Source organism: Diabrotica virgifera, chromosome 8, assembly GCF_917563875.1.
Source record: "Diabrotica virgifera virgifera chromosome 8, PGI_DIABVI_V3a".
Lineage (NCBI taxonomy): Eukaryota > Metazoa > Arthropoda > Insecta > Coleoptera > Chrysomelidae > Diabrotica > Diabrotica virgifera.
The window spans coordinates 167,383,460-167,411,155 of record NC_065450.1 but is presented as its reverse complement, the minus strand read 5'-3'; the positions used below and the strand labels follow the sequence as shown (position 1 = coordinate 167,411,155).

General features: G+C 31.8%; 1 protein-coding gene across 4 annotated transcripts in view; it reads left to right on the top strand.

The window, feature by feature from the left end:
* The window catches only part of LOC126889553 (stearoyl-CoA desaturase 5-like), a 185,778-nt gene that overhangs the window by 131,462 nt on the left and 26,620 nt on the right, over nt 1–27,696 (top strand). For all 4 annotated transcript variants that reach the window (XM_050657928.1, XM_050657927.1, XM_050657930.1 and 1 more), the window contains exons 3-5: nt 11,986–12,116; nt 19,629–19,834; nt 24,675–24,860. In XM_050657928.1, coding sequence (XP_050513885.1) covers nt 11,986–12,116; nt 19,629–19,834; nt 24,675–24,860 — 523 coding nt within the window. The remainder of the gene's footprint in view (nt 1–11,985; nt 12,117–19,628; nt 19,835–24,674; nt 24,861–27,696) is intronic.

The following is a 27,696-nucleotide window of genomic DNA, read 5'->3' as shown; positions in this document are numbered from 1 at the left end:
CTGAAAAATAATTGGGGTTTGCTTAATAAAAAATTTTTGTAACGCCATCCATTTTCAAGATACAGGGCGTTGAAGAAAACAAAATTTTACATATTTTTTACGATTTTCCCGAAACTACTGGCAACATTGTAATAAAACTTGGCAGGTTTTAAGAGGTAGTTATTGTGCATGTTTTGACATACAATTAACGATCTGATATTCATCATTGGCGCGCATAGGGGTAATGGTCTGAACTTTTCAAAGAAAAAAAGATAGTACGCCACTGACATATTTCAAATTAACAATCATTTTTGAATTCCTACTTCAATTTGCAATAAAAAATCTATCATCTCATTTTTTCACACGACGCGCCGTTTTGCTGCAAAAAATAAAGAATCTTAACGCTTCCAAAGTATTTGAATTAATTTTGATAATACCAGTTTATTATGTAGATGTAGAAATTACTAGAAGTTCGAATACTTTGTAAAGGTTAAGATCTTTTATTTTTTGAATAAAAATGGCGCGTCGTATGAAAAAATAAGAAGATACATTTTTTGTCACAAATTGAACGAGGAATTCAAAAACGATTGTTAATTTGAAATATGTCAGTGGCGTACTATCTTTATCATTTAAAAAGTTCAGACCATTACCCCTATGTGCGCCAATGATGAATATCAAATCCTTAATTGTATGTCAAAACATGCACAATAACTACCTCTTAAAACTTGCTAAGTTTTATTACAATGTTGCTAGTAGTTTCCGGAAAATCGTAAAAAATATGTAAAATTTTGTTTTCTTCAACGCCCTGTATCTTGAAAATTGATGGCGTTACAAAAATTTTTTATTAAGCAAACCCCAATTATTTTTCAGTTTTTTACCTATTCTAGTGACGGTGTTAAATTTTTTGAAAAATATGTATAAAATTGTATCAAAAAACGAAAAAAAAACCGAAAAAATGCGGTTCTTTATTTTTAAAGGTACGTTTCACCAATTTTAAAAATCTGAAAAAATTCAGGGTGAAAGATTGTGCAAAAATACACATTATAATTGATTTTCGTAAAAAGGAGTGTCTTAGTTTTTTTTCAGAGTTATTTAAAAGTTTAAAATTGTTCTAAAAATTCGAATTTCCCGCCAAAAAAATAAAAAAAAATTTTTTCATATAGATCTTTTTGAAACTTACAACTTTTTTAAATAAAGTTTTTGGCTAGCTCTTGATGCGGCTGAGATAAAAAATAAAAACATAAAAAGCCTAATTAGGCTCTAGGGGGTCACGTGACCACCTAGGGGGCTAAAAATTTCAGAAAGTGAGTTGCTCTATACGTGCTAAAAAGTGGCTTATATGGAAGTTAAATCGAGCTGGGGGCACTTTTCACCATCTTACCCGGTTAGGCCCTTTTGTTCTATAAAGTTTTTTCATTAAGTCAATACTTTTCGAGTATTTGCGATTGAAAATGTTTATTTTTTAACAAAAAAAAAAATACGTTCTCAGGCGGTTTTTCGCAAATATCTCAAAAAGTAGGAATTTTATCAAAAACAAATATTCTTAGCAAAACTGTAGGATAGAAAAAAACGAAAAAAATTCTGAATTCGTAAATTCTGTAGACCCAGCAAAAGTAAAGTTGTAGCTCATCAAAAATACGTTCTTATTCGTCAAATTCCAAATCGAATATTTCAACGTGAAATAACCAAAAAATGAAGCACTTTTCGGGAAAAACCTATTAAAACTTTTTTAAAGTGTTTAAAAAAAGCTTTGTTTTTAATATTTATAAAAGTTTTCAACATCAAAATTAAGCAAGTTCCGCTTAAACTAAATTTGGCTCATTTTTTTGTGAAAAAAATCGTGAAAATCTCACTCTATTTAGCACCTCAAACGAAATTAATCCCTACCACTTTACAAACAATTTACTTTACTTATGCATTTTTTTATGTGATCTGTAACTTTCACCGTTTTATGGTGCTTATTTTGGAAATGGTTATAGTTGAAACGGTTTGAACGAGTCACCAATCACGAGTGTATGCAAACTTTGAAATAGCCATATCTTAACCAATTTATGTCTATCAGAAAAACAAGATAAAACTAGCATAATATTTATAAAAGCAAAACCTACATTATTTTACTTTTTAGGATCGCTAATATCGCTAATAATATCGTATCGCTAATACTTTTATTTTGAAAAAAAGCATTTTTTCAAAATTTTTAGAAAAACATTTTTTTTACTATAAAACAATTATTGTTTAATGTAAAGTTAATAAATTTTTGACAAACAATTTGTTTCGTACTTTCCATCATCACTGTCCATTTCGCACATATTTTGTCAGATTTTGCTAAACTTTGACCACACTTTGACACAATTTTTGTTATTATTTTAGTAGTTACCTGGACAATGTCCCCTAGTCTCCTGACTTCTTGATATTCTATTTATTTTTATTTTTTTATGGCACAATTGTTGAAACATTCAGTGTTTCTGGCCAGTTATGGAAAAAATATTTTATTATATATGACGCACAATGCAGATTTTAGGGCTTTCGCGATTTAGCGCCCCCCTATACGCGCTGGGACCTATCTTTCATGTATCGTGCTAAAATTTGATATTTGTGCCCCTCGTATAATAAATAACTATTATTGTATAGAAATAATGTAAACAATATGCTTTGCAATTTTTAGCCGAGTGTATTTGATGTTTATTTTTGATAGAGTGGGGCGTAAATGACCATCTACTCATTAAATAATAATGTAAATACAGGGTGATTGATTAGTGGGGTAAAGCTCCGTAGATCTGTTATAGTAATAGATAGCGATAAAAGTTATAATGGTTGAACTCTTTAATCTAATATATCAGACTGCCGCAATCCCCAAACAATGGCTGCAATCGACCTTTGTAGCAATTCCCAAAAAGTCAAGTGCAACAACCTGCTCGGATCACAGAACAATATCTTTAATGAGTCACACACTTAAAACATTTTTGAAAATAATACATAGTAGAATTGTTAAAACTCTCGAATATGAAATCAGTGACACACAATTTGGCTTTAGAAATGGTATGAGCACGCGAGATGCTTTGTTCGGCTTGAATGTGCTGGCCCAGAGGTGCATAGACATGAATCAGGATATGTACTTATGCTTTGTAGACTTTGAAAAGGCATTTGATAAAGTTCAACATAAAAAGCTTGTAGATATATTAAAAAGCAAAAATATTGACAGTCGTGACATGAAAATTATATCTAATATATATTGGAATCAAACTGCCAAGGTAAGAGTTGACGGCCAGGACACCCAAGATATCAAAATACATAGAGGAGTCCGTCAGGGTTGCGTGCTGTCTCCACTACTTTTCAATGTTTACAGTGAAGCGGTATTTCAAGAAGCGCTCTCAAATTCAATAGAAGGTATATCTATCAATGGAGAAGTTTTGAACAACTTACGTTTTGCAGACGATACAGTAATAATAACAGATAACAACAATGATTTACAGAACGTTATGCAACGCCTTAATGAACGCTGTCATGAGTACGGACTGAAGATGAATTTAAAGAAAACTAAATGCATGATCATAACTAAATCAGCACAAGTAAACATCCAATTAACTATTGAAGATACTGTGATTGAGAGTGTGGATAACTACAAATACTTAGGAACATGGATAACATCAAATGTAGACCAAACCAAAGAAATTAATACACGTATTGAAATAGCACGTGCATCATTCATTAAACTTAAAAAGTTTCTTTGTTGTCGGGATATAAGGTTATAGTCCAGAAAGCCACTGCGCATCCGCTAGGAAAAATATTCTAATTCGTATTTTTTGCACACTCTTACTCAAAAAGGAATCCTTTTAACAAATTTGCATGTTGCCAGTACCAAAAGGTGGTCAAAAATTTTTTAAACGTTTTTTTTTTGTTTTTTTCCTAAAATTATTTTTTTTCCATGGAAAAAGTTTTTTTTAGGTTTTTTGGATCATTCCAAACAGAAAAGGTCTTTGGTGACTTTTCTCTAAAAATGATAGTTTTTCACATATAAGCGATTAAAAATTGAAAAATTGCGAAATCGGCCATTTTTAACCCTCAAAAACTATGTGAAAAACTGAAAATTTGAATGTTGCCAAGGTAGGTAGATATTCTTTAAACATCGATTGATGAAATCCCGAAGAGTTTTTTGCCATACAATATTCAAAACTCCTATTTTTTTTAATTGCTAATCAAGCGTGCTCGACACTATTTTCCACCGACAGTATGGTGCAAATGAAAGGAATAAATTCGTTATTTCGTAAACCGGCGACTTTAAGGAAAAATCCCGAAACAGGTCGATTTTTATTTTTAAGTTATGATATTGTGGCTAATATGATATACTAGTGACGTCATCCATCTGGATGTGATGACGTAATCGATGATTTTTTTAAATGAGAATAGGGGTCGTGTGCTAGCTCATTTGAAAGGTTTTTCAATTCTCTATTCAGTGATATAAACACTTACATAATTATTTATACAGGGTGTCCAAAAAAAATTTATTAAATTAAATTATTTGACACAAAAAGAAGTAGAAGGACACCCTGTATAAATAATTATGTAAATGTTTATATTACTGAATAGAGAATTGAAGAACCTTTCAAATGAGCTACCACACGATCCTTATTCTCATTTAAAAAAATCATCGATTACGTCATCACGCCCAGGCGGATGACGTCACTAGTATACCATATATGCCACAATATCATAACTTAAAAATAAAAATCGACCTGTTTCGGGATTTTTCCTTAAAGTCGCCGGTTTACGAAATAACGAATTTATTCCTTTCATTTGCACCATACTGTCGGTGGAAAATAGTGTCGAGCACGCTTGATTAGCAATTAAAAAAAATAGGAGTTTTGAATATTGTATTGCAAAAAACTCTTCGGGATTTCATCAATCGATGTTTAAAGAATATCTACCTACCTTGGCAACATTCAAATTTTCAGTTTTTCACATAGTTTTTGAGGGTTAAAAATGGCCGATTTCGCATTTTTCAATTTTTAATCGCATATATGTGAAAAACTATCTAAAAAAACTTTTTTCCATGCAAAAAAAATAATTTTAGGAAAAAAACAAAAAAAAAACGTTTAAAAAATTTTTGACCATCTTTTGGTACTGGCAACATGCAAATTTGTTAAAAGGAGTCCTTTTTGAATAAGATTGTGCAAAAAATCCGAATTAGAATATTTTTCCTAGCGGATGCGCAGTGGCTTTCTGGACTATTAGAACTACGTGTAAGGATGCTTCGATGTTACGTGTTCTCTACTCTTCTTTACGGTTTGGAGGCGTGGACGTTGAAACAAATCCATTTGAATAAGTTGGCCGCCTTTGAATTTTGGTGTTACAGAAGAATCCTACGAATATCATGGATTCAAAGAATGTCGAACGTGGAAGTAACTAGAAGGATAGGAAATCAACCGGAATTAATACTAACTATCAAAAGACGAAAACTTGAGTACTTGGGACATCTGATGAGAGGGCAAAAATACTCATTATTACAACTGGTTATGCAAGGCAAAATCCGAGGAAAGCGAAATGTGGGAAGACGAAGAACATCCTGGCTTAAAAACTTACGGGAATGGTTCGAATGCAGTAGTGCAGAGCTATTTAGAGCGGCAGTCAACAGGGTCCGCATTGCTATGATGATTTCCAACCTTCGATAGAAGATGGAACTTAAAGAAGAAGAAAAGTTATAAACAAAAATTGTAGCCAACTTTAAACTTCACATTACAAAATTAGTTAGAATGTTACAGGGTGTTCATTAACATAGTGGCAGACCAAACTTTTTTGTTTTTTAAATAGAACTCCCTATATTTTATTTTATATTCGAAATCTTCTTAACTGATGGTCCGGTCCTGATAAGAAAAGAGTAAACACGCAGTGAAACTAGCTCCTAGCAAAATTCAATTTTAGTAGTGTTAACAAAAATAATTTTAGAAGTAGATTATCATAATAGTAAAGTTAAAGTGCAGTAGTGCAGTGGGAGTAAAGGCAGAGCTAAACGTAAGTCGTTGCATGCTTTTTCAAACTTTAAAATCTGCAAATAAATAAAAATTACATTGCCATACCATTGTCAGTAAATTTCTGCTAATTAGGTTAAAGATAAGGAAAAGTTGATATTGGTTTCAAAACCTGATTATAATAGCCTGAAAGAAACAGAGTCGGCTTGAAAAAAATAAGCAGAAATTATAAAATTTGAAATAATTAAATTATTTTATAAAGTATAGGCAATTAAGACTAGTTAATTGAATAAAGGATAAAAGAGGTAGATTGTTGATGTAGATAAGGTTAGCTCGTGCATCGGTCGTGGGTTGGATTGAGTAGGCTCAGGATTGCGGTGTGCGGGACGCCTGATCTGTATCTAGCAAACACAGTGGAATAACTTATCCTGCTAAAAGTTAAAATTCAATTAACAACGACAAACATAGCTTAAACGAATGAACAACAAAAGAGACAAACCGGAACACGAAAACTCATTCGACGAGGAGGAAGTCTTTAAAAGAAGCAAATCAACGACAAGAACACCACCAAAGGACAACAAAGAAGAGCAAGAAAAACAAAAAATGGAAGAAATAAAGAAAATGTTAAAAGAAATGAACGAGGATATCAAAACACAAATAAAAGAACTGAAAACGGAATTAAAGGAAGAAAATGAGGAGATTAGAAACAACATAAGGGAGGTAAAAGAAGAATTAAAACAAAACAACGAAGAAATAAAAAACATAAAACAAGAAATAGAAAATATGAAGAATGAATGGACAAAGGAGAGGAAATAGTTAAAACAAGAGAATAAAATGCTCAAAGCAGAAAACAAAAAGATAACAGCGGATCTATCTGATCTTAAACGATCAATGGAAAGGCTAGACAAGGAAAAAGAAAAAATAACCTAATCATAAGCGGATTAATAATTATAGACAGTGAAGATCCAATAGCTCTAAAACAAGAAATGACAAACATGCTAGAAAACCATCTAGGAATTAAGACCGATATCAAGAGAGCACAAAAAATTGGCACAGAAACCTGCCTAGTCGAATTAGGAAATGAAGAAGAAAAAGTAGCCATACTACGAAATAAAAGCAAGCTAAAAGAAGTAAAGCATAAGAAAATATGGATTACAGAAGACCTCACAAAAAGAGAGCAACAGAAAGCGAAAGCCTTAAGAGATATAAGCAGAGAGATGAGAGAAAAAGGGAAAATAGTAAAAATGGGATATAATAAAATTACAGTAGACGGAAGGGAATGGAGATGGAACCAGAAAGAAGAAAAGGTAATAGAAATAGCGACTCCAAAAAACTAACACAGTTACACGGAAGAAACGACGTGGGGACCATCCGAGGAACAGGGAGAGAAGATATTGCAAGTGAACAGGACACTAACAAAAAATGTATAGAATTAAGTAGTGATTAGTTTAGAAATAGGAAAATAAATATTAATTATTATAATATTAATATGATGGTGGTGGGAATAATAATTTTAGGAATAGTATTAAAAATCAAAACAAAAAGAAACAAAAAAGAAAACAGAAAATAATGAAAATATGCACCTGGATCGTAAGAACAATGTTAACTGCAGGAAAAATGGAAGATATAGCAGGAGAACTGAAGAGATACGGTATAAACGTAGCTGCCATACAGGAGACCAGATGGAAAGGAAGCGGCGAATTAGAAAACAAAAACCTCAGCCTCAAATACTTAGGGAGCGAAAGACAAGGGCAATACGGAGTAGCATTTATGATACTCGGAGATGTAAGGCAAAAAATACTACAATTTAGACCAATAAGTAACAGACTTGCATACTTGCGCATAGAAGCAAAGCCAAGCAATTTGTCACTACTAAACGTATATGCGCCTACAGAAAATGCGAACAGAGAAGAAAAAGAAAAATGGTACGATGATATAGAGGAAGAAATAGAAAAGATACCCAAAGAAGACACGATCATGGTACTGGGAGACTTCAATGCCCAAATAGGAAAAGAACAATACACAGAAATTGTAGCAGGAAGATACACAATATATGAAAGGACAAATGGCAATGGACAACGATTATGCAACGTAGCAACAAGAATAGGCATGGTCATAAGCAGTACAAAGTTCCTGCATCCTAACAAACATAAAATAACATGGATATCACCAAATCTGCAAACTAAATCTCAGATAGACCATATTTTGATAAACAGGCGGAGAAAATCTTCAATTAAGGACGTAAGATCCTACAGAGGAGCCTGTGCTGACTCAGATCATTTCATGGTAACAGCAAAAATAAAACAAAAAACATGCAGGAGTAAAAATAACAGCAAACAAACGAAATGGGACATTGAAGAACTAAACGAGGAGCAAGTAAGGAGATATCAGGAAGAACTGGAAAAATATCTAAGAATGGATGACAATCAAGAATGTGTCGACGTGAAACGGGAGTGGAGCTGCATAAAAGACGCCATACAGGAAGCAGCAAAAAAAAAAACAATTGGCAAAAAGAGGAAGGAGAAGAAAAAAGAATGATAAAACATCGAATGTCAAAAAATTATGAAAAAAAAGTGGAAGCGAGATTAAAATGGATAAGAACGAACACGGCAGAAGACAGAGACAACTACGAATTACTGAGAAATGAGGGCAAAAAAATTAACAGAAAACAAAAACGACAATGGATAGATCTAAAGGTTCAGGAAATAGAGAACGAAAAATACAACAGAAATTCAAAAAAATTCTATAATAAAATAAAAGAAAACAATAGAACATTCAAAGGTAAATTAAGGAATAAAAACAAACAAGGTACAATTGTCGAGGAAGAGAAAGAGTATAAAGAAATATGGACAAGTCACTTTAAAGAATTACTAATTGAACCAGTTATAAATGATGAAATAGAAGACGTGGACGAAGAAGAAACGAACACACAGGAACCAACATTAGAAGAAGTAAAAAACATTATAACGAAAGGGAATAATGGAAAGGCACCTGGGAAGGACGGAATAAATCTAGAACTAATAAAATACGGAGGAGACATATTGCATGAAAAAATACATGAATTGATTAAGAAAATATGGAAAGAGGAGACAATGCCGAACGAGTGGGAAATTGGACAGATTATAACGATCTATAAAAAAGGCGACCAGCATGAGTGTAAGAACTACAGAGGTATTACACTATTAAACGTTGCCTATAAAATATTATCGTCAATAATACAAAAAAGGTTAACAGATGAAACAAAAAATATCATAGGACAATACCAATGCGGTTTCGTAAAAGGCAGATCAACAACAGATGCAATACATACCATTAAACAAATCATGGAAAAAGCACACGAACATCAACATGAAATAGAAATATTATTTATAGACTTTGAACAATCCTTTGACTCAATAAAGAGAAAGGAAATAATGAAAGCCCCAAAATATCAAGGAGTAAGTGAAAAACTAAGAAACCTAATAAAAATGTCTATGAATAAATCAAAAATAAGTATCCTAACACAAAAAGGGGAAACAGAAGAATTCGAAATAAACAAAGGAGTGAGACAAGTTGACTCACTGTCAGCAACACTATTTAACCTGACAGTAGATTTTGTGTTAAGAAAGATCCATAAGGGAAACCTAAGAGCATCAGGTTACCAACTAATCGCCTATGCAGACGATATAGCGATAGTAACAAAAACACGAAAAATCATGAAAAAATTATTAATGGAGATAGAAGAAGAGGGAAAGAAGATGGGACTAAGAATTAATGAAAAGAAAACAAAATTAATGAGACTCGGAAAAGCAGAACAAAACAGAGAGATAAGGATAGGAAATAAAAAATTCGAGGAAGTACAGAAATTTAAATACCTGGGCGTTATGATAAATAACAAAGGGGAAAGAAAAACGGAGATCGAAGAAAGAATAACTGCGACAAACCGGGTATTCCAAGCAAATAGAAAACTACTAAAGAGTAAAATATTGACCAAACAAACAAAAATGAATATATATAAAACAATAATAAGACCAATAACGATGTATGCAGCAGAAACCATGACTATGACAAAAAAAGAAGAAGAGAAATTAAGGATAAATGAACGAAAGATAATAAGGACAATACTGGGTCCAGTGAGAATCGCAGAACAAGACTATAGAAGGAGAACGAATAAAGAAATTTTAGAAGAATTAAATGGTGAAGATATAGTAAAGAAAATAAAAGTACAAAGAACCAAATGGCTAGGTCACATATGGAGACAAGGACCAGAATCAGTATCAAAAGCTATGATATTGTGGCAACCAGGAGGAAAAAGGAGACGTGGTCGACCCAGATCCAAATGGTTAACTGAAGTAGAGGAGGACCTAAGAGGAGCAGGAATTACAAAATGGAAAGAGAGGGCAATAGACCGGAAGAAATGGAGACATATTAGTGAACAGATACAATGATCATGGGGACTGATCCACCTCGTAAAATGGATCTAGAAAGCGAAAGCGGCGAAACCCCACATGGGGTGTTAAGCCATATACTACTATACTAATCTTCTTAACTTCTCCATAACAAAAATTTAAAGGTTTCGTATGTTATACAGGATATTTACAAAGATATAACCAATTTTATATGAAAATCGTAACGAGTTCAACTCCCTGTATAAATAAAAATAAGCACAACGGCAATGGTTAATTGATGCCATATTTTTTATTTATTGTCAAAATTTTCATAAATGATTCATATTGCTAATTTTCGTTATATTGAATACAGGGTGAGTCAAAACGCAAATACATTATTTTCTCAGTAATTTTAAATGGAACACCCTGTTTTTATATCACTATCGAAAAGTAACATTACCGCACTTTAATCAAATTTATCAGTTTTCGAGATATTTTCATTATTTCCGTGATATTTCGAGATATTTCCATGGACCAGTAGCGTAGCCACCCAGATTACCACAATTTAATAAACTGGACCGATTTTTTTGGGGTTACTTTAAGAATAAAGGTTAAAAATGCTAGGAGGTCATTTAGAAAAACTTATGTAACTAAATATTTCAAATATTTTATTAAAAGTAGCTTCTAATTTTTTTAAAAATGTATTTTGTGTTCATGTTTTTTTTGTAAATTTTTTTTACTGATAAATAATTTTTTGTTCTTTATTTGTTACATTGTTACATTTACATACAAAAGTAGTTTTTAATTGTTTTCACAAAATGTTGTATTTTGTGATTGTGTTTTGTTTGGAAAATTTATAACTAATAAATTATTTTTCTTTCTTTATATGTTACACTTACATACAAACGTATTTTTTAATTGTTTAAAAAATGTTGTACGTTGTGGTTGTGTTTTTTTTTGTAAAATTTATTACTAATAAATTATATTTCTTTCTTTATTTGCTACATTATTACATTTATTACCAGATTGGTAATCAGTAATCGTAAATTGTCAGTTTTAGACAATTCAGTCATGCCTTACTTAAAATTTGGAAATATTGAGACCCGTAATTAATAATTTTCTCTGAAAAATGAAAATATCTCGAAAACTAATAAATTTAGACATAGGGAATTTTATGTAAAAATTAAAGTACGGTAATGGTACTTTTCGATAGTGATATAAAATAAAGGATGTTCCATTTAAAATTACTGAGAAAATAATGTAATTGCGTTTTGGCTCACCCTATATTTAATATAAAGAAAATTAGCAATATCAATCATTTATGAAAATTTTGACAATAAATAAAAAATAAGGCATCAATAGTCCATTGCTTTTGTGCTTATTTTTATTTATACAGTGAGTTGAACGATTTCGTATACGATTTTCATATAAAATTGGTTATAACTTTGTAAATACCATGGATAATATAACAAACCTTTATATTTTTGTAATGGAGAACATTTGTAACATTATAATTAATTTTGAAATGTGAAGCTCACAGTTGGCTACAATTTTTGTTATTAACTCGTATTGTTATCTGTTACTATAACTAAGCTTTAAGTGGAGCTTTACCCCACTAATCAATAACCCCGTATAAGACTAATTTATTAAGTTATAACTTGTTATTATTTTAGCTTTTTTCGGTATCGTAATGTCTGGAGAAGGAATTACAATGGGTGCTCACAGGTACTATTCACACAGAACGTTTAAAGCCTCTTTTGGTCTGAGACTCATTCTGATGTTTTGTCAAACAATGGCTGGTCAGGTAAGAGCCGCTTTTAATTTATGTTTCTCGTTAGGGCTATGTTTTAATCTGTTCTTTAACTCCTGATGGTTTTGATTTTGATGTAATACCAAGTTCGCCTATGTTTATAAAACAATTGCCACCTATTTTAAACAAGTTTCAGCTGGTGTGTATGGAATCGACCTTTTTAGATAAATGCCACTGGCCTTCAAATATTGTCCTATATTTGATTATTTCATTCATAGAATTTCTGACCAATAGAAACCTGCAAAAATAAAATTTCAGCGATTATTTCATTCATAGAAGATTCTGACCAATAGAAAGCTACAGAAATAAAAATTAAAGTGATAATTTTTGACAATATACCGTCGTCAAGGAAATTACGTCAGATGCTCTTCGTTGCTGCGAAAAAATACATTCAGTGACATTAATGACAATTATTGTTTTAAAAATTATAAAAGTGATGACTTTCAATCGTCAAATATTTATAACAACTGTGTGTTTAATTGTAGTTGTGTGTTTACTTGTACTTACATAAATAAATTACAATAACATTTTGGTTTTGAACAGTTTAATTCATGAAATAATCGCAGCAAATTGCACTCGATCTCTAAAATTATTATCGAATATTTGCTCTCGTGACACTTTGACATAATTTTACTCCCCTTCGGGTCGTGAAATTAAAACTGTCAAAGTGTCACTCGGGAAACAAATCGATAATTTTAGAGCTCTCGTGCAATTACTACTGATTATTTCATTGATATTATATCACCCACAATCTTTGGTGGCCGTCATTCTTTGAAAGACTTCGAAGAATGAGATGTCCAAAGATTCTGTACGGAAGTCTCAGAAACTACTGTCAAGACCGATATGCAAGCCTAAGCTGTCCAACAGGAAAAAAGACAAAACATATCACAAAAGGATGTCCACAAGGATCAGTATGTGGACCTATGTTCTGGGATGTAATGCTAGAGGAACTGTTGGAACAATTGACTATAGATCCTGAAGTGCTTGGAAGCATAGCATATGCAGATGATTTGTTGTTGATCATAGATGCAAACTCAAGAAGAGAATTAGAAAATAAATCAAATGAAGTATTAATAAGAGTAAATGATTGGACGAATAAAGTAAAATTAACAATATCAGATTCAAAAACAACATATAGTTTAATAATAGGAAATTTAGACAGAGATCCAATTATAAAAATTAGAGGGAAAACAATAAAAAGAAAAAAGGAAGCAAGATATTTAGGTATTATAATAGACGACCAAAAATTATTTACAAAACACATGAGTTGTGTCTGTGAAAAGGCAACAAAGATAATGCATAGCATTGCTAGTCTAGCACAGAAGGAATATAGAATTTCGTTCCGACAGATGAGAATATACCTAAGTACAATACTTGCATCAATTGTAGGGTACGGTTCAAGTGTATGGGCACATAGATTAATAAATAAAAAAAAATGCAGAAAAATTAAATAGAGCTCAGAGAGGATTTCTTGTAAGAATGACGGGAGCATTTGGAACCACTGCAACACACGCACTCACAGTTTTAACTGGAGTAATGCCAATGCATTTAGAAACACAAAAAAGAGCATGTAATTATTGGCTAAAAAAAGAAAAATATGAAAAAATAATATAAATAATAGGATTAGATATAAGAAATAAAAGAGAATTAAAAGAAATAATAAATAGAAAAAGACAAAATGAATGGGAAAATTCAACAAAATCTAGACGTTTATACAATTCTATACCAATATTAGAAAACATTCCAAATTATTTTAATCCAAAACAAGGTTTAGTACACTTTTTAACAGGACATGGACCGTACCCAACATATTTGGAAATATTTAACTTAAAAGATGATGCATATTGTGAATGTGGAGAACTAGGTACACCAGAACATATAGTGTTACATTGTGAAAATACTATAGAAAATGAGGAACATAGAGAAATGAGAAGAAGATTAGAAAGAATTGAAATAAGAGATATATTACAAAATGAAGAATATTTTGGAATATTAAACAATCTAACAGAAATAATATCTAAAAAACAACAAGAAATTTATAATAATAGAAGAAGACAACAGATAATCCAACCCTGATGAAGTTAAGTAAGATAAAGTTAAAATAAATAAAATAAAATATAAATTCAAAAATAGATATTCACAATTATAATAATAATAATTCAATATAAAATAAATAAATAAAAATAATAATTCAATATAAAATAAATAAATAAAAATAATAATTCAATAAACAATTCATTAAATAAAAAAAAGAAAAAAAACTACCAACTCTCTTCTGAAAGTAGAGGGACTGTCTTTATAACTTAGAAGGGAGTTGATAGTACCAAAAATATTTTAACAAATATATATTGTTTCTTTAAATTTGTTAAATGTAATTAATAGATTATGGCAAATTATTAATTGCAAAAATAGATTTAGTAGCTTAGTAAAAAATGTAAAAATATAAAAAAAATATCTGTAATCCCATCAGGAAAAAAACGACCTGGATTAGTCACTAGAGGCCAGGTCATATGTATGAACAATAAATAAATAAAAAAAATAAATAAATAAATTCATAGGAGATTCTGACCAATATAAAGCTACAGAAATAAAAATTAAAGTGATAATTTTTGATAATATCCCGTCGTCAAGTATATTACGTCAGATGCCCTGCGTTGCTACGAAAAAATACATTTAGTGACATTAATGACAATTAATGTTTTAAAAATTATAAAAGTGGTGACTTTCAACCGTCAAATATTTATAACAACTGTGTGTTTAATTGTACTAATTTGTACTTACATAAATAAATTACAATAAAATTTTGGTTTTGAACAGTTTTATTCATGAAATAATCGCAGCAAATTGTACTCGATCTCTACAATTATTATCGAATTTTTCCCTCGTGATACTTTGACCTCGTGACACTCCCCTTCGGGTCGTGAAATTGAAACTGTCAAAGTGCCACTCGGGAAAAATTCGATAATTTTAGAGCTCTTGTGTAATTACTACTGATAATCACCCATCGTCAAGTAGCACGTCAGATGTCCTTCGTTTTTACGCAAATTAAAAATTAAATAAACATCCAGTGACATTAATCACAATTAATATTTTACAACTTGTCAAAGTGAACACTAGGAGCAGCTTTAGCAAATATTCAGAAGAAGATATCAATAAGGCGATTAAAGTAGCATTACCAATCAATACGACGAAGTCGAACAACAACAAAACATTAAAAGGGTAAACCCTGTAGTTGGCTGTATACCTTTGTTAAGACAACGTAGAATGAAGTAAACACTTCTGTTGTATATAGGTATATTATAAATTTATTAAAAAATTTTTAAAATTCATCCACAAGGGAGTGGTTGTACAAAACGTTTTCGGTCAAACTGACCATCCTCAGTGTAAACGTCCAGTGTACAAGTAATTGAAACTAGCCACTTGAATAGGTGTAAAACCTCAAAATAACATTATTGCTACATTATGAGCTGTATATAATTTTGATTATTGCTACAAATTAACAAAATAACATTATTGCTACATTATGATCACAACCTTGTGCTAATTCCGAGCAAGGATGACATACATCCACATGTGATACATTTTTAATCTTAAGACATCGACTTATTGTCGATTACTATACAGCTCATAATGTAGCAATAATGTTATTTTGAGGTTTTACACCTATTCAAGTGGCTAGTTTCAATTACTTGTACACTGGACGTTTACACTGAGGATGGTCAGTTTGACCGAAAACGTTTTGTACAACCACTCCCTTGTGGATGAATTTTAAAAATTTTTTAATAAATTTATAATATACCTATATACAACAGAAGTGTTTACTTCATTCTACGTTGTCGAACAACAACGTTTGGAACCAATTTATGGAATAATACAAATTACTGGGCCTGTGAATGCTACGTCATATCTTCAAATGGACGAAGAATATCACAAAAATATTGTGTAAAATATAAGGGAAAACAATATACAATCTACTCCAAAAACAATGGAGTCTTCAAATACCGTTCAGCCTTTCAATTTTTATAACAATTGTGTGTTTAATTGTACTAATTTGTACATAAATAAATGGCAATAAATTTTTTATTTTGAACAGCTTTATTCATGAAATAATCTTTACGAATTACATTCAATCTCTTAAAATTACCGATTTGTATTCTTCTTCTTCAAGTGCCGTCTCCTAATCGGAGGTTGGATATCATCATCACTATCTTTACTCTATCCACCGCTGCTCTAAAGAGTTCTATAGAACTGCATCTAAACCAGTCCCTTAAATTCTTTAACCATGACACTCTCCTTCTTCCTATACTCCTTCGGCCTCTTATCTTTCCCTGTATTATCAGTATTAGCATTTCATATCGCGGTCCCCTCATAACGTGTCCCAGATATTGTAACTTTCTTATTTTCATTGTGTTTATTATTTCGCATTCTTTACCCATTTCTCGCAATACTTTCGTGTTCGTTTTCTTCTGTGTCCATGCTATTCTATGTATCCTTCTGTAACACCACATTTCAAATGACTATAGCTTATTTATGTGTTCTTGCTTTAATGTCCAGCTTTTAAGTCCATATTGTAGTATATATCGAGAACACGTAGCATCTCAAAGCTCTTACTCTCAGTTCTAAGCTAAGGTCTTTGTTGCAGATAACTGTTTTCATTTTTACAAACGCATGTCTTGCTATTTCTATCCTGGTCCTTTTTTCTGTTGTTTGATCATTTTTCTCTGAAATCCAGGTTACTAGGTATTTGTATTTATCAACCCTTTCTATCGGTACATTTCCCAAATGTATGCTTGTTTGTATGTTTGTTTTCTTAGTTATTATCATGTATTTGGTCTTTTTTTATATTCATTTTTAGTCCATATTCTTTACAGAAATTGTTTGTTTTGTTTAGTAGTAGTTGGAGTTGTTCAGCAGAGCTTGCCATAATCACGGTATCATCTGCATATCTTATGTTGTTAATAGATCTTCGGTTAATTATTATTCCTTCACTTTGAGATAGCAATGCTTGTTCAAAAATTGCTTCACTATATGCATTAAAGAATAATGGAGACATAATACATCCCTGCCGAACTCCTCTCCTGATTTCAATTTCTAGACTGGGTTCGTTATCTATTACAATTTGTGCTCTTTGATTCCAGTAAAGGTTTGTTATTGTTCGTAAGTCCCTTTTGTCTATGTTTTTTGTCTTTAGAATTTGGACAAATTTTTCATGTTTTATTTTGTCAAAAGCTTTCTCAAAATCAACGTAACAAACATGCACATCCACATTCATGTCCATGCATCTTTGAGCTAACACATTGAAAGCAAATAACGCCTCTTTGGTTCCTAGTCTGTTTCTGAACCCAAACTGACTATGTATGACCATGTATGACCATGTATGATTTTCAAGAATAATTTGAGAATGTGACTTATTAATGATATTGTTCTGTATTCACTGCAATCTTTAGAGTTTGTATTTTTAGGGATAGCACAAAAGGTTGAGAGTAACCATTGTTTTGGTATGTTTCCTGTTTTGTACACTGTGTTAAAAAAGTCTACGATAATGTCTAAGGTTTCATCATTTATGCATTTTAAGCTTTCTACTGGGATTTGGTCTGGACCTACTGCTTTACCATTTTTGCTGTTTTTTAATGCCAATTTAATTTCTTCTTTTAATATCTTCAAAACCGTATCATCTTCTACTTCGACTTCCATCTGCTCTGTTCTATTGTCTTTGAACAATTCATTTATGTATTCTGTCCATCTCTTTAATTTTTCGTTAGTACTCAACACAAGTTTCCCATCTGTATCTTTTAGTATTCCCGGTTTTCTTTTTCTGTTGTTCTGAGTTAATTCCTTAATTTTTTTATTTGTGTTAAAATTATCATGTCTTTTCTGGTGTTCTTCTATTTCTGCGCATTGTTCTTTTAACCATTGTTCTTTAGCCTGCTTAATTTTGGATTTTATTTGTTTATCCACATTTTTGTACATCTGATTATCTTTGTTTTTATGCTGACGTCTTTCTTCTATTAAATCTAAGGTTTCCTCCGTCATCCATTGTTTCTTTTTGTATCTGGTTGGTGTAAGAATTTCTTTTTGACATTTATCTATTTCTGTATTTATTAATAACCATTTTGTCTCTGTTTCAGTAATTTGCTGGATTTGTTCTTTAACATTCATTAAACGGTTATTAATTTCATCTGTCAGGCGTTGTTTTATGAGTGGGTTTCTTAGTTTACTTGTATCGATTTTTACACCTGTTGTTATGCGTTTTATTATTTTCATTTTGAGTCTAAGTTTGGTCACTACTGGGTTGTGATCTGATCATATGTCGGCACCTGGATAAGTTTTTGAAGATATAATTGCGTTCTTGTATCTTTGTCTAATCAATACATAATCTATTTGATTTCTTACAATTCTCCCTTCTTGATCTGCTGGTGACTTCCAGCATTGGCGTTAAAATCTCCCATTATAATTGTAACATCCTGCGTTTTAATGGATTTTAAAATATTGTCTAGGTCTTCGTAGAAAGTTTCAATATCGCTCTCTGGTTTGTCCGCAGTCGGAGCATAAACTTGTATTATGTTTAATTTGGGTTTATTCTGATTTAATTGTAAAAGGATAATTCTGTTGGAGTATGGAGTGAAATTTACTACAGCTTTATCAATGTGTTTGTTTAGTATTATCCCGTCACCATAATATATGTGTGAACCGTCTTGACTTCCTGAATAGTATATTATTTTATCGTTGATTTTCATCTTTCCTGAGTCGGGCCATTGGACATCGCTGATTCCTAAAATGTCTATATTCAGCCTTTCCATTTCTTTAACGGCATTATGTACTTTTCCAGCTTGATGTAGACTTCTAACATTCCAAGTCGCTACTTTGCAAGGTTTTCGCATGTTGACGACCGGGGGAGGCCTTGCAGTCTTGTGAGCTTCCTCCTCTGCCGGATCTTGTTTTCCGAGTTTCATGATCAGTAGAGTGTTTGGTTATGTTGTTAGTCATGATGAATAACTAGGGATGCTCTATGAGCCTTTAATTGCATTGGTTTCCAGTTGACTTATGCATCTCCACGCCGTTGACCATGCCTGGTTCGTCCGCCTTTAGAAATGATTTCTCATTTCTAGGACAAGAAGGTGCCCTTCCACTTACCGACTCTTCCACCCGAAGCTGATGGTCAGTAAATGGGGGACTGCTTATACCGGCAATCACTCGGACGTCAGCGCCTCGTTTGTTATCTAGCAGGATGTACCGGATAATCATGATCGAGATCATCTCACGGGCAGGTGAGCTTGACATTTGAATAGAAGAGGCTATGTATTGCGCATCACTATCCCTTACATCCCTTACAATCCCCGATTTGTATTGCCTCGTGAAAATTTGACACAATTTACCACCCCATCGGGGCGGGACATTAAAACGGTGAAAGTGTCACTCGGGATACAAATCGGTAATTCTAGGGCTCTTGCGCAATTATAAGTGATACATTTGTGCATATATTTTTTATGTAATTTATTTTTTTAGAATTGCATATATGTGTGGGCCAGAGACCACAGAGTACATCATAAATATAGCGACACAGATGCAGATCCCCATAATGCAAACAGAGGTTTCTTTTTCTCACATATGGGATGGTTGATGAGCAAGAAACACCCCCTAGTTAAAGAAAAAGGAAAAACTATCGATATGTCTGATCTAGAAGCCGATCCATTAGTTAGATTCCAAAGAGAGTACGTAAATTTTTACAAATTTTTAATTTTTTAGTGTCTTTATTATTTAAAAATGCACTAATTAAATAACTATTGATAAAAAAATTACCGGAATAGAAATACCAATAGTCTGTAGATTACTATTCGATAAAAATTATTTAGTAGATATTTAATCAAAATAATAAAAAAATGTACATACGATATAAATATACAACAATTTACAAAATGTTGTTCTGAAGCTATTTCCTTGTGGCATTTTTGCAATTAACTAGTTTTGATGGGAAATAAGCCACAATTTTACTAAAACAATGATTTTATTAACGTGTCGACTCCCAAATCGGATGTCGTTGTCAAAATACATTAATAATTTTTGTATTTTTTAAGTTTCGTATTTTTTGTATTTTGTATAAGTGTCGTTGTCAAAATACATTAATAATATATCATTAATATTTTTTGTATTTTGACAACGGCACCCGATTTGGGAGTTGAAACCTTAATAAAATCATTTTTTTTAATAAAATTTTGGCTTATTTCCCATCAAAACTAGTTAATTTACAGAATTACTTATCTCCATAAGCGTTACACATTTTACACTTATCTATATAAATACATATACATAAATCAATCGATCGACAGAAATTAATGCGATTACCATCATTTTCACCATTCAAATGCCATCTAAATGAAGAAGGTAAATTGTTCAGCTATCTGCAGAACAGTCAACAGTCTAGATTGTGAGCAGAAAAGATTGTAGTCTCATATTTTGCGAAAATTTTTATTTTTTTAATTTTTCCGATATCTTTAAAAACAAAGAAGATAGACAGTTTTACTCTTTAAGATGTGTTTTAACTGAAAAATACTAAACTAATAGTAGAGGATCCGATATAAGGTCGATTTGCATCGTTCTGTTTAATGGATACAAATTATTGGATAATATGCAATTTAGCATGTTAACAATTACAAAAAAAAAGGTTGCCCCAATCTAATACTGTCCTAAGTATAATTAATTAATAATTACTAAAAAAATGACATTTTTTTGTTAATTAAAAAACAAAAATTTTCCGAACCGGGCAGATCTTGTTCCAGATTTTTTGGGTCATTCTAAACAAAAAAGGTCTTTTGTAATTTTTCTCTAAAGTTGATCGTTTTCGAGTTATAAACAATTTAAAACTGAAAAAAGAACGAAAGATGACAATTTTCCAGGCTCAAAAACACAAGCAAAAAATATCATATCGGTGAATTCTCAGGAGACGTAATGTCTATGCGAGCATTAAAAAAATAGATGTTGATGACCATAGCTGCCGCACCTAGGTATATACCTATTGAGTACGTTCAACTAGGTTAGTGTACATGGGAGTAGAATCATTAAAATAATGGAAAAGGAGAAGGTGGTGGATGCTGGCTATACATAAAACAGCTGATACAACACTATGAATTTGAAGTTTTCTTCAGAACTCATAGCCATTTCAGCGAAATTTTAACAACAAGACTACAATATGATTTCGATATATACCCATACCACAATCTGTTCACGAAAAAATCAACTATGAAATGAGTATTATTTTAGGTGATGCATAACTTTTGAAATTATGTGTAGGTACATTTTGAATAAAAATATTATACCGATTATTTCATTCATAGGAGATTCTGACCAATAGAAAGCTACAGAAATCTAAATTAGACTGATAATTTTTGATAATTTCCCGTCGTCAAGTATATTATGTCACATGCCCTTCGTTGCTAAGAAAAAATACATTCAGTGATATTAATGACAATTATTGTTTTAAAAATTATAAAAGTGATGACTTTCAACCGTAAAATATTTATAACAACTGTGTATTTAATTCTACTAATTTGTACTTACATAAATAAATTACAATAAGATTTTGGTTTTGAACAGTTTTATTCATGAAATAATCGCAACAAATTGCACTCGATCTCTAAAATTAATATAGAATTTTTGCCCTCGTGACACTTTGACATAGTTTCACTCGCCTTCGGCTCGTGAAATTAAAACTATCACATTTAAGAAAATATTAATAATATACGTATTAAGAAATAATCTTACGAATATAACACGACAGTAAGAATAAATAAGAAAATAATGCTTCATTTTTACTCAAATTTGTTGTCATTGGGCAATAGCCACTCCAGCCCTGCGGGCTCTCGTGTCTATTGCCAGGCAACAAATTTTCGAAAAACTGTCGCATTATTTTCAATTTATTCTCACTCTCTTGTGATATTATACCCGATTATTTCATTCATAGGAGATTCTGACCAATAGAAAGCTACATAAATGCAAATTAAGGTGATAATTTTTGATAATCTCCCGTCGTTAAGCATATTACGTCAGATGCCCTTCGTTGCTACGAAAAAATACATTCAGTGACATTAATGACAATTAATGTTTTAAAAATTATAAAAGTTATGACTTTCAATCGTCATATTATATTTATAAAAACTGTGTGTTTAATGGTAATTTGTACTTACATAAATAAATTACAATTAAATTTTGGTTTTGAACAGTTGTATTCATGAAATAATCGCAACAAATTGCACACGATCTCTGAAATTAATATAGAATTTTTGCTCTCGTGACACTTTGATATAATTTCACGAGCCGAAGGCGCGTGAAATTAAAACTGTCAAAGTGTCACTCGGGAAAAATTCAATAATTTCAGAGTTCTTCTGCAATTACTACTGATAATTTTTGATAATTTCCCGTCGTCAAGTATATTACGTCAGATGCCCTTCGTTGCTATGAAAAAGATACAATCAGTGACATTAATGAAAATTAATGTTTTAAAAATTATAAAAGTGATGACTTTCAACCGTGAAATATTTATAACAACTGTATGTTTAATTGTTCTAATTTGTACTTACATAAATAAATTACAATAAAATTTTGGTTTTAGACAGTTTTATTCATGAAATAATCGCAACAAATTGCACTCGATCTCTAAAATTAATATAGACTTTTTGCCCTCGTGACCCTTTGACATAATTTCACTCGCCTTCGGCTCGTGAAATTAAAACTGTCAAAGTGTCACTCGGGAAAAAATTCAATAATTTTAGAGCTCTTGTGCAATTACTGCTGAAAATTTTATGAATTTAGTATATAATCCCACTATTTCTTATAATTCTTCTGTTTTTAATGAAAGAATTATGCAATGGCAATTTTATTTGAGCTGTGAGGTAGGAATTTTTGTGTTGTATGTTTTCTATTGTGAATCTGTCAAAATACGTCTGAGTTGAGCGAACGGAATTTTTAGTATTTTTTAATTAGTTATGATGTGATTAAATAACCACAATATCTTATCTGTGGCTTAGTGGTAAGAGAACTTACCTTTGGATGCAAGGGTGGTGAGTTGGAATTCCGGCTAGGTAGGAAACTTTTCTTTATTAAAAATTTATAATTTCTATCCATGTGGGGTCGGTACTCACCGGAGGGACCGCAGACGTTCGGATACAATTAGGGTCTCTTTGTAAAGACAATGAAGTCGACTTTACTAAGTAACAAGTCATTTTCTCAACATACACACTACACATCATACTATAATGTGATTGCGAAATCAACTGTACCATGCCAATGGCCTTAGTTGACGAGGTATTTAAGCTAAATAAAAAAATATATTCACAATAAGATTTGAGCATTTACATACTTTCTCAGCTGTCAAACACACGTTTCTTATTTTTAACGCGCATCCTTATAATACACTCACCAGCACAAAATTCCGCCACCCAAAATTTTTAATTAAGTTTGAAAATTTATAACTTTATTATTTTTTCTCCGATTTTCAAGATTCTTGCACCAGTTTGTAGGTACATGTATATGTAGTATTGATATCGTTTGATATTATCCCGGTAACAAAAAATTTTCCTTGTATGGCATTATACAGGGGTGAATGGAAGCGTTGTATTTCCTCCTAACTTTAAAACATTCTGTGGAAAAATGGAAGAGCTGATTGTGTTTCATAATCCTGTCATATTATAACGGAGGCAAAATTTTGTTTTTGGAATTATCCGAATATCTCTTTACTTGTAAGAGCTGCACCATTTTTTGTAAATAAAAACACTGATTGACTCACAAAATAGAGGTTAGAGTGATAAGATTAGAATGGCCCGCATGCAGCCCAGATCTCAATCCTATTGAGCATTAATGGGATGAATTGAAAAAGCTATTCGCCGTCATCCTAGGCCTCCAGAAAATTTGGTACAGTTATGGTCCTAGTAGAGGAATATCGGGCTACTTCCCGGGCAAGGATAACACATCTTTATTCGATGTCAAACAGATTGTGAGCAGTCGTTGCTGCAAGAGGTGGACATACCTGCTATTGAATTGTTTTGTTTTGTTGTGAATTTTGTTTTGTTTTGTTAATTTTAGTGCGCTTGATAATTTTAATTAAATAAACCTTCAAAGCAAGTTTTTATTTACAACTCTTACAATAAAAGAGATATTAGAATAATTTAAAAAACAAAACCTTAGTGATACCTCCAGAATAACACAAAAAGAGTATCAAACAAAATCAGCTGTCCAATTTTTCTACAGAATATTTTAAAGTTAGGAGAAAATACAACGCTTCCATTCATCCCGTATAATGCAATCCAAGCAAAAAGTTTTTGTTAGCGGAATAATAACAAACAACGTGAATATATGTACCTCCAAACTGATGCAAGAATATTGAAAATCGGAGTACAAATAATAAAGTTATAGATTGTCAAACTTAATCAAAACTTTTGGGCGGCGGAATTTTGTGCCGGTGAGTGTATATGACTACTCAAAGTTTTGGTAATTCAGATAATGAAATTTATAGTTAATACAATAGATATAAATAAATTAATATAAATATTTTATTTTTAGCTGGTACTTTGCACTTTATATTTCTATCGCAATCGTGTTTCCTGTCAGTGTTCCCATATATTTTTGGAAAGAGACGTTTTGGAACAGTTTATTGGTATGTTATTTTCTAAGAAATGTCATGGTGTTAAATCAAACATGGACTGTGAATAGCTTAGCACATATATGGGGAAATAAGCCTTTCGATAAGTAAGTATATGAAAATGTTTATTAGTAAATGCGGCAATATTGACAGTAGTATCCTATGTGCCTCGTGTCTGCCTTTCAGCACTTCAATGTGTAACTGTTTGATTGTAACGTGATATAAAAAAAATATTTTATTAAACAATTTTTCAGAACCTGCTAAATTTGTTAGATGACTTGCCTTATAAAAAAAATCCTATGCGGGGACTTCAAGATTAATTATGCTGCTGCTTGTGCTACCCAAATGTCCTTGATAAACATATTTGAATCTGGTCTACCCCAAAATCCCGACGGCCAAAATCCCGACACGCCATAATCCCGACAGGCCAAAATCCCGACAGGCCAGAATCCCGACAGGTTTGATAAGTTTCTTTTTAACATATAATTACATTTATTTCTTGTTTTTTGTTTATGGCCATCTGTTTTTTATTTTTTGTTACTAAACAAAAGTATTTTGTATTAAAAATATTAAACAAAAGTCGGAATTTTTACTTATGCGAGGATTGTTGCATGTCAGGATTTTGGCCTGTCGGGATTCTGGCGTGTCGGGATTCTGGCGTGTCGGTGTTTTGGCCGTGGGGATTTTGGCTGTTGGGATTTTGGCTGTCAGGATTTTGGGCGGCACCGATTTGAATCGTATGGTCGCTTAATGCACGTTAATTCTCCTACAAGGATTCCAAAATTCCATCTATATTCAAATTATTATTGATTATATTGTCTCAGATTTCTCACCCCTTGATGTCTGCTCTACAATTATTATTGCGGGACTATCGGATCATGAAACCGTGTTTACGAAGTTTACGAACATCTTCAGAAAACCCTCCTCAAAAACCCGACGTTTAGGTAGGTTTTTTCCGCTCGGAATTTTCATAAACTCCAAAATTTATGCTTAACTTTTGATTGACTTTTCCTTCTACGGACGTGGACTATAATTTCAATGATATTTTAGAGAAGCTTGTCTGTATCTTCAATAGGGTGGTTCGAAAAAAACTTTTTTCTACAACCACTATTCAAAGTGCACTTTTATGCACGGTTTTATGTTAGCAAACTTGATATTTTCTCACAGTATAAGATATTTGACATTAGTGTGCAGAAAAGTGACGTTTCTGTGCCGCAAAGTGACGTTTCTGTGCCGCAAAGTTCTTTTCTGCACAGTTGACTACCTCATTCTGGGTAACGTTATATTCTGTTTACATCCGTGGACTACCGCATTCTGAGTAACGTTATATTCTGTTTACATCCGTGGACTACCGCATTCTGAGTAACGTTATATTCTGTTTACATCCGTGGTTAAACTCTAGACAAATATATAACCTATAAGACAATTATTATATTTAACTATAGCATAGAAACTAAATTATGGATGTTACAACTGTTTTATTTTACAATTTTATTCTTATTAAACATTTTATAATTATCAAATAACCAATAAGGATTTAGCAACCTGTGCAAGAGACGTCGAATGAAGTAGGTTTTGTGTAAATCCGTGACTCCATAAATATAATGTCAATAATGTGTAATAATTGTTTAAATTTAAACAAATTAAGGCAGTGCATTAATTTTTTAAACTGATTTCTGTGCAATTTATTTAGGTATAAGGAATTTAAATTGATTAGTAGGTATTAATTAAATACAGTTTAAAATTTATCACATAGGTACCTATTATAATTAATCGTCGTTTGGAAATTGTGATTTTTATTTTTAGGAAAAACTGTGCTTGTAGAAAAAGTATAGTGTGAAACACGTGCAGAAAGGTAATTTCTCACTCGTTTGAATTGCGGCACTCGCTTGCGCTCGTACCGCAACTTTTCAAACTCGTGAGAAATTAGTACCTTTCTGCACTTGTTGCACAATATACTATTTTTTTATTTCAGATCGCTATAGTGCGCAAAAGTTGCCATTGGTATAGACTTGAAAAAAACACTAATTATTATTTTTTTATTAATTTGTCTTCCGGTCGCGCAATGCAATCGAAGTTAGCAAAAATTGTGAAAAACTTTAATTTTTCAATTTTTTTTTTAAACAGGCCAGATGGTTTTAATTGCGTTCCTATACCATGAATTAACTACTAAAATTATGTAAAATCAATATAAATGCACTTATTATACATTTGTTTCATATCTTCCGGTCGCGCAACGTAATACAAAATGAGTAAAATTAGTAGTTTTTGCAAAATTTAAAAGTTTGACTGTTTAGTACAATTTAATCATACAACTTTTAGAGATGCTATAGTTTAGTTCAATTGCAATAATATATTTAAAATCCAAGCATCTAAGATACATTTTGATATTCAAGTGGAACTAGGTCGCGCAGCTTCGTCAAAAACAGCAGAATACAGCAAATAGAGCGCAGCAAATAGAGATACATGTGGGAAGACCTCTACAATGGAGTATTTGTCTTCTCCATTACAACGAATTGCCATTCCGCCACCTTTTCCAACACTTAGATGGAAATACAACAGGCACTATAGGAAATCCGGACTGATTGGAAAAGCCCTACCTGATTGTGAACGACTACCAGTTGTTGTTGATTTTAATCTTTGGCATCGCTGAGCGGTCCAATAATATGGTTCTAATATAGCCGTCTCTGGAACTGTGTCCACACACTTTACTTGAAACTACGGTCACTAGCTTAACACATCTTTCAACTGCCTGTGTATGGCATGGCAAAGTATCTATACTTATAACAGGCTTGAAGTCATTGCTCACATACTGTTTTATCTCTTCATTAGTCAATGTTCTTAGCAGTAGAGGGGAGTCAGTGTACTGGTGTTCCATTTGATAATTTCGTAATACTATTTAGCTTCAAAGTTTAAGTTTGGTGGTTTAAAGATTCTGATAGA